Consider the following 9,182-nt stretch of genomic DNA (forward strand, 5'->3'; position numbering starts at 1 on the left):
CTCTTGTCTGGACCCTTTTGAGTAGTACCGTGTCCTTCTTCATGTATGGCGACCAGTGCTAGACGCAGTACTCCAGGTGAAGGTGCACCATGGCCCGGTACAGCGGCATGATAACCTTCTCCGATCTGTTCGTGATCCCCCTTCTTTATCATTCCTAGCATTCTGTTCACCCTTTTCGCTGCCGCCACACATTGCGCAGACGGCTTCATTGACTTGTCGATCAGAACTCCCAAGTCTCTTTCCTGGGAGGTCTCTCCAAGTACTGCCCCGGACATCCTGTATTCATGCATGAGATTTTTGTTACTGACATGCATCACTTTACACTTATCCACATTGAACCTCATTTGCCATGTCGATGCCCATTTCTCGAGCTTGATTATGTCACATTGCAGATCTTCGCAGTCTCCCTGTGTCTTCACTACTCTGAATAACTTTGTATTGTCCACAGATTTAATCACCTCACTCGTCGTACCAATGTCCAGATCGTTTATAAAGATGTTGAAGAGCATGAGTCCAAGCACCGAGCCCTGCGGTGACGCTCTTCCAGTCCGAGTATTGTACATTTACCCCCACTCTGTTTCCTATGCTCCAGCCAGTTTTTAATCCATATGAGTATTTCATCCTCGATTCCATGGTTCACAATTTTCCGAAGTAGTCATTCATGTGGAACGCCTTCTGAAAATCCAGATATACAATGTCGACCAGGTCGCCCTTGTCTATCTTCCTGTTTACTCCCTCAAAAAAGTGCAAGTTCATCAAACAAGATCCTGCCTTTACTGGAACCGTGCTGGCTGGTCCTCATCGGACCGTGTCCGTCAAGGTGATCAATGATGCGGTCCTTTATCAGCGCCTCTATCATATTTCCCGGTATCGAGGTCAGACTACAAAATACTATTTGGCAAACTGCCCTTGAATTTGATGTTTGCTTATCAAATTGCAATATAGCCTTTATACTGTTTAAAAATTATTAAAATATAACTTGACTATAACGTTTGCTAATTGTGATAATAGAAGATCCCTTGGAATCCTTTGAGGCAGTTTGGCGAATATTAATGTATCTTGGAGGCATTAACTTATATTTGGCATTCTACCTGTGCCAAAATTTTCCCTTTTAGCCCTCAAGGCGCAAAGAGGTGGCAAGAGAAAACTGAGCGGAAAAATGACCATAAGAAATGCTGAGAAAGCTGTTCAAATGCATAAGGCTGTAGCTTCTTTTAATATTGCCCAAACAATATGTTGGTAAATCTGTGTACATGTAGCCCTGTATGCATATAACTGTCCTACCTAAGCAGACATGCTCTCAGGGGCAAGATTCAAGATTAGCACTTGTGTAAATACTCTAGTTTAGAAAATGCACTTGTAGGTACATAAAATAAATGGGGAATTGGTACATACTAAATAACAGTACATATGCATTGCATGGGGTAACTTTCAAAGGGAAACAATACGCATGCTTTCCCTTTGAAAACTGGTACAATTTCATGTTATCAAATTACTCTCTAGCCCCTGTATTCTATATATAGCATCCAAACTTGCACCTGCAAATTGACTAATGAGCTGAGAAACATCAATAATTTGATGTTAACAACCAATTAATGATGTTGGCAGTCATAAAAATTTGCATGTGCATTTTACTGTGCAGTGTTCTATAAAGCGCAATGCCTAACTTCATGGGCATGGTCAAGAACATTATAAAATGTTGCATATGGATTTTTAGAATTCTCCTGAAACATACCTAAATTGGGCACCAACATTTACACGTAAGTATAGTACGCAAAAGTTAGGTGCAGGATCCGCACAAAACACTGTTCTAATAAGGATGCATGCCCTTTATAAAATAGTACTTTTCTGCACCAATTACTGAATTTTCTCCAAGGTGGATAAATAACCAATCCACGGACACATTTTTTTTTGATTGTAAGGACCTTTTAATTGTTCAATGGCAGGCGAGTGATGTGTGTAAAGGAGATGGAAATCTTGGGCCAGAGAATCACAGATTGGGATTACCTTTTGGAAGATTTTGTGCGGCCACCGTCTGTGGAAAAGAGCATATTAAATCTCTATGTTAAGGTATGTATATGATTTGATTCTGCCTTTCATTAGATAAGAAAAATATGTGACAGTTTAAAACTAAAAATATAATTTAACAAAATAGATTTTTTTTTTTCTACTCTGAGTTTGAGACTTAAAAATAACTAGGGATCTAGTATCACACCCAGATAACGCACTTCAGTAGAAAAATGCATTTATGTATTTAGTACAGAAATAAAAGCAATAGCTTCAGTGTCTGGATCCCTTGAAGCAAGCATAATCTTTGTGTTTGCAACATTTAGCACTAACCTGTTGGCATCATCCAACTCTTAATGGTATCAAAAATGTCATTCAATCTCTGCACACTCAATACCAAAGAGCCCTCAACTAGAAAGAAAAATGGTATATCATCAGCATATAGCCAATACAGTAATATACCTAGTTGTTTCATCAGTTTACAGATACAGATTGAACAACAACACCGATAATCAGAACTTTGAGATATACCTGTACCCACCTCCCTACACTTAGAAAAATTGACTTCCACAAATACCTCCTGCATTCTGTCATTCATAAACGATTCAAACCACTGTAAAACTGTTCCTCGAAACCCACAGGCATAAAGCCTGTTCAACAAAATATCATGATCCAGCGTATCGATCGCTGCAGAGATAGCAAGAAACACCATTAGGTATTTAATGCCTTGATCAAAACTGCCACAAATTTCATCCAGTTTGGCTGCCAGCAATGACTGTGTTATGACTCTGTTTTATGTTATTTTATGATGTATTACACTAGTCTAATTTTTATAGTTAGGTTTTTTATTTAATTGTTTTTCTTAATGCTTTTTTAATTTTGGTTTTTGTGTGTTTTAGTTGCATGTGCACTTTAAAATAGTATTCTCTGGGTATTTTTTTAAGAAAGTGGGCCTTTTTTTATTTAAATCACTGTTTTAAAAGTATTTTGAATGTTTTCAAAAACTTTTAGTAGTGATGTCATCATGTTGTTTTTGACAAGTAAACACCATTTTAAATGGGAGAAGATATGATTTTTTTTTTTTTTTAATCTCCTCAAAAATATTTTAGGAAAGCTTCCAAGATATCTGTGGCATTCAGAAGCTAAATGTAGTCCAGACATCTTTCCTTTCCTTTTTCCCCCATAGTGAAACAAAAGATATAGGGCTCCTTTTACGAAGCTGCGTTGGGGCATTAACGCGTGGAATAGCATTGAGCTGGCATTAGTTCTAGCTGCGTAGTGCACGGTAATATCCTGCATGCACTAAAAACACTAGCGCACCATAGTAAAAGGAGCCCAGAGTCGGCAAAGAGCAAATGTAAATTGGTTTCCAAGCCAGTGGAACCCCCCAGTGCTGATTCACAGACCGAAGAATGTTTATTTTTGTAGCAATGATGTCTTAATCACAGTTATGTGTATAGCTGGAGGCCTCAGTCAAGTTTGGGAGGGTAAGATTTCTCTTAGCCCCTCAACGCAATTCCCCAATCTTACCTATTGTTATCCCAGCATCTATACTGAATCAAAATGTGGAGCATATTGATGGTACAAATATTGGACCAAATATTGGATTCGCTGAAGTTTCCAAAGAATGGAGCGCCACAGGTGAAATTAAGGAAAGGGTCAGCAAGGAAGAAAAGAATAGAATGCATTGCAGTAGGAAACTGCAATGGAGAAAAAAACTCGACTGATCCGAAAGGCATAAAGGAGAAAAAGGTGCCACTGAAGGCAAGATGGCATTTGAGACCTACATAAAGTCACAAAGAGCAGTAGGGGACACAGTTGCACAATCTTTAGGCATAGGAGCAGCAGCTCCATCAGTAAGGCATACCATCTCTTTGGTGTGATTTTATTTTTTTTAAGAAGTGCAGGCTATACTTAGCCTGCACTTCTTAAAAAAAAGTAGTAGCAAGTGAGAAAGAAGCATAGAAGTAACTGGGTAAACATGTTCACCATTGCCTGACACAGCAGAATTTGAAATAAACATGACTGTCTCAATCTAAGCCCAAATGACTGAGTGTTGGAATGTAAAAATGATGATTTCTTTGCCCTCTGGGACTGAACAGTTGGTTAAGAAATGTAAGTAAATAAGTAAGAGATAGCAATAATATCCCTGGTTCATCTACGAATGTTAGTCTAAAACAAGTATTGCATGTCATCAGCAACACTGAGGAATAAAACTTGCAAGTGTATCTTCAGTTTTGTGTATTTTTAATAAAAAGTCAGCAGAGAGGTTTGAGAACTAAGACTGAGAAGGGATGAAACAGACATGGGAGAAGTGACTGCTTGCCCTGGATTGGTGGCAAGGAATGCTGTTACTATTTGGGTTTTTGCCAGGTACTTGTGATTTGGATTGGCCTCCATGAAGATGGGTTACTGGGCTAGATGGACCATTGGTCTGACCCAGTAAGGCTATTCTTATGTCCTTATTAAGGAATTGGATAGCAACACTGCAGCTTCAAAGATAGCTGCTATCAAAGGTAAAAAGGATGGAGTCAGTCCAGAGGAATGCTACTAAAATGGTGCATGGTCTTCATCATAAGGCATATGGGGACAGACTTAAAGATCTCAATATGTATACTTTAGAGGAAAGGCGGGAGATATGATAGACACATTTAAATACCTACTTGGCATAAATGTGCATTAGTCGAGTCTTTCATTTGAAAGGAAGCTCTAAAATGAGAGGGCATAGGATGAAGTTAAGAGGTGATGGACTCAGGAGTAATCTAAGAAAATACTTTTTTACAGAAAAGGTGGTAGATGCATGGAACAGTCTCCCGGAAGAAGACAGAGCAAGTGTCTGAATTCAAGAAGGTGTGGGATAGGCAAGTGGGATCTCTCTTAGAGAGAGGAAGAGATAATAGTTACTGCAGAGGGGCAGACTAGATAGGCCATTTGGCCTTTATCTTCCATCATGTTTCTATGTAATTTGTTGCTACATATTAAAATGGACTAGATGTAAAATTCTGTAAGGGATAAAAACTTGGGCTTGCTTAATTCTTCCAAGACTAGACCATTGCCAGCACAGAAGCATTTTATAAGCTCATGGTAGAGAACTTAAAGATATCCTTATGTTCTAACCCAACCTGATTAACTCATCTTGTTTTTTTTATTTTTTTATTGTATTTTTTCTTTTCCCTCCTTTCCTACTGTTCCATGTGTTTGTTACCCCAGTTCGTTTTTTAATTTTTTTAAGTAACAATTTTTATTTACGATGTATTTGTAATTTTAATATATCCAATTTTATTTCTTTGTAAAACGCTTTGTATCCTGAAAAGCGTTCAATCAAATATTTTAATAAACTTGAAACTTGAAACTTGATCTCCAAGTTCACTAGCAGCTGCATCCAGGATGTTTAATATCCCTATTAATATTAAGAATGAAAATTTGGAAGAAGGGAATATGGATTGTATTCTCTCTGATAATAATCTTGGGCTGATAGGGTCCTTAAAATAATCATAGAAACATGATGGCAGACAAAGGCCAAATAGCCTATCTAGTCTGTCCATCCACAGTAACCATTATCTCTTTCTCTCTCCGAGAGATCCCACGTGCCTATACTTTATCATCATGGCCACTCTTCTTGGAACCTTTTCTAGTGCCACTATATCTTTCTTGAGATAAGGAGACCAAAACTGAATGCAATACTCCAGGTGAGGTCGCACCATGGATCCCTACTCTAACTACTCCTCTGGTGACTCTATGTCAGGAATCTGATAGCAATCATGTGCTGAAAAGATCCCTCTGTAAAAGGGTTGCCTTCTTTGGGCAAAAATATCTGAATGTTTTTGCTTAGGTTGAGACCTTCATGTTTGTTTATTTCAAATTCTGTTGTGTCGGGCAATGGTGAAAAATTTTACCCAGTTACTTCTATGCTTCTCTCTTGCTACTTCTTGTACCGTCAACCTGCTCCACATTTTGATTCAGATGTGCTTAGGGGTCTTGGATGTGGAGGATGAATTCTTTGTAAAACAACTTTGAAAATATTTGACACAGTACAGGGTAGGCATGTAGTTTTTTGACTCCTTGTTGAAATTGGAATCATTTATGAAAGAAAATACGGGCTAGTAACCTTGAAGATGTGGACCTTCAAGTTATCCTTAAGGGATGGATTATGCCTTTTGTGTAAATTTTTGGATTGTTTTTCTCTTTGCCCCTTCCCTAGTCAACTTTTCTTGTAAGGCAATGGCATTGATGTATTTATAATTTTTGTGTTTTCCTTCATTGTTAACTGATTTGCACAAATGCATTTTTTCTTTCCTTCTTCGATCTTCTGTAATTACACTTGCAATACAAATAAAGAGAAATATTATTTCTTCGGAATTTAGTTATGTTTGCATATATGTTATTGGGCAGACATAATTAAGTAGTGACATTTTAGTTATCCAATGAAAGGTACCAAATTCTCCTTTCCCACAATGCAGTTTTGTCATTTTCTCTTGAAACAGAATCATGGGCCATTAGTGTTCCAGAAAAAAGAAAGTGCCGGTCAAGGGTACCTGAAGAAAATTCAACTCCAAAATACAGATGCTGCCAAGGTAATCCATGTCTGGAAAGGTGTCATTGTTTTTTTCCTTTATTTTTCCAGTCCTCATAGAATGCATTGAAGGGCCTTTGGTTTTTGGAACAGGAAAAAAATAACTTGCAATTAAATGAGAAGCCATGCCAGATTATTTTCTGCATAGATATTACTTGCCCTTCATTGCAAGTCAGAAATGTGAAGAGTGGACAAGAGAGGAATGGGTAGAAAGACAGTGATGATGATACTGGTCCTTTCTAACAACACTCTCAACATTTATACTAATATTTAGTCAGTCTCGTCTGTCTATATTCAAATAAGTATAATACTTTAAGCTTGGATTTTGCCCTTTTTTCATGCAAACAAGCGCTCAAGTGAACAGGACATTATCAGAGAATTATCCCAAGTAATCCCCTCATAGTTCCCTTTGACTTTGTGAGCATTATAACTAAAATACAAGTGGGTAATAGAGTATTCTTTGTTTTGTATGCCATATGAAAGGATTCTTACCCTCTTTTATGAATTGACAGATGGTGTGTAATGCCATTGATGTTGCCCAGTCAAAAAGACAACAACAGAAGCTGGTGAAACAAAAATCATTGCGATTTATCAAACAGTATTCATCCTCATGAACAACTTCAGAACAGATTTCTTCTAACCTATCATACCTGTCCAGAATTTTTCACATTGCACTAAATTGTAATTTACTTTGCCTGCTAATATTTTAACTTTGCTTAGTGTTTACATTTGATGTATAGCATTTCCACTGGTTCCTAAGATTTCAGCCTGCGAAGGATTGACGGTGCATAAGAAAATGTCTGAAATTTGAGAGTTATGGTTTTAAATCGCTTAATTATTGTATGAGTAATTCAGGCCTTTATTGAACTGGAATTTAAATAACTCATATTAATGTAAATCTGACAAAAATGTCCGTCCACGTATTCCTGATTCAGCCACACATTGGGATATTTCCCATACCGCCACTCATTTTCAGCGGTCAAGCCAGGCAATCCAAGGTTCTCGCTGGCAGAGGGCTAGAGAAGAATCCTCATTCATAACTTAAAAGTACAATCAGCACTCTCTCTGGTACAGCAACATCTTAATGGCCCAAGTTCAAACTTCAGATTTATGTACTGTAGCTGAGCCACGGTATCGATCAATGCCATATTTGTGCTGTCTAAATCAGTACTTGGCACAAAGCATAGACAATATTACAGTTACACAGTACTGCCCTTTTTAATCAGATACTTAGGGGTCCTTGTATCAAGCCGCGCTAGCAGAGTTAGCGGGTCGGACATTTCATCACGCGCTAACCCCCGCGGCCGGCTAAAAAAACTAACACCTGCTCAATGCAGGCGTAAGCGGCTAGCGTGGCAGGCGGTTTAATGCGCTTTAAACCCCTACCGCAGGGTGATAAAAGGACCCCCTTAATTCCTTTTCTGTATTTCTGATCATGCTATTGAAGATGCAGTAGTGAGTTTATAGAAATCATTTTGAGATTATTGGTATGCTGTCTTCTCTCCCCTTTGTTTAGTCAAGTCTAGAAAATTAACAGACACAAAGCAATGCACTCAGCCATACAAAGTTTAGGTGGTGGTAAGATCAAGACCTGTATATTTCATCAACATGCAATTAGTATTACTAGTTCTCATTTCTATGCTGCTGCGAGATAAATGCTGCACTGTGCAGGTACACGTGTCCATTGGGAGTGAGAAACACAGAACAAACAGTGTCTACAATTTGATCTCAGAAATAGGAAAGAAGGAAAGGCGACTGAAAAGCAATGTCAAATCACTAGACTAAAAGACTGCATTCAAAACAGCATGAGAGCACAGAATCTGATATGCTTAGATATCCTAAAAATAACAAAATGGTTCTGTAATTATATTTGGCAGCTTAAGCACAACTAAAATGTTGAGCCTTAGGGACTCTCTACTCTACACATCAGACCATTTGGGATCAGATACTGCGTCATACTGCACATTAACAATATCTATTTATCTAGAATTTCCCTCACATTTACTGAGTCGTATGCACAGAACAAAATATTACTATTGTAGCCCACCAGGATGTTGTGCCTTTATGAGGTATGATTTGAAGGCTTCTGCCAACATGCATATAGCAGTATATACCTTATATCATTTATCATAAAAAAGTACAAGCTAGACATATCACTTGGTTGCCAAGCTGTTTGACATAAGGTTGGAATAACTATATTTATGATTTTCATGAAAGTGATAACAGGGGGAGGAAAGATAGCTTAGATCATTGGTAGAGAGAGTGCTGACCTATTCCTCTTGAGTGCCTGTGGAGAGAATAAAAATGTACAAAAATTTAATTTCTCTGTTCACTTTCAAATATATATATATATTTTTTTTTTTATGAAGTGATGACAAGTACGTTCAAATATATATATATATATATATATATTTGAACGTACTTGTCATCACTTCATTGAAAAAAAAAAAAAATATATATATATATACTCGTATATACATTCACATACAGAAAATGACCACATGTTAAACCACTGCCAAATGCTTATTTCTGATTATAAGAGCATTTTTGTATGGTCTGTCTGCCCAATGTACTATATTAACGTTGTATCCTGATTTGAATA

The 9,182-nt window shown here is 37.6% G+C and overlaps 1 protein-coding gene across 2 annotated transcripts in view; it reads left to right on the forward strand.

Annotated features, from left to right (window-relative positions):
- VPS13C (vacuolar protein sorting 13 homolog C) overlaps window positions 1–8,827 on the forward strand; it is a 442,250-nt gene extending 433,423 nt beyond the window's left edge. For both annotated transcript variants that reach the window (XM_033920131.1, XM_033920132.1), the window contains 3 exons: window positions 1,947–2,070; window positions 6,492–6,581; window positions 7,093–8,827. In XM_033920131.1, the coding sequence (XP_033776022.1) occupies window positions 1,947–2,070; window positions 6,492–6,581; window positions 7,093–7,194 (316 nt within the window). In that variant the 3' untranslated portion in view covers window positions 7,195–8,827. The remainder of the gene's footprint in view (window positions 1–1,946; window positions 2,071–6,491; window positions 6,582–7,092) is intronic.
- Window positions 8,828–9,182: the final 355 nt, after the last annotated feature.

Source organism: Geotrypetes seraphini, chromosome 14, assembly GCF_902459505.1.
Source record: "Geotrypetes seraphini chromosome 14, aGeoSer1.1, whole genome shotgun sequence".
Taxonomy (NCBI): Eukaryota; Metazoa; Chordata; class Amphibia; order Gymnophiona; family Dermophiidae; genus Geotrypetes; species Geotrypetes seraphini.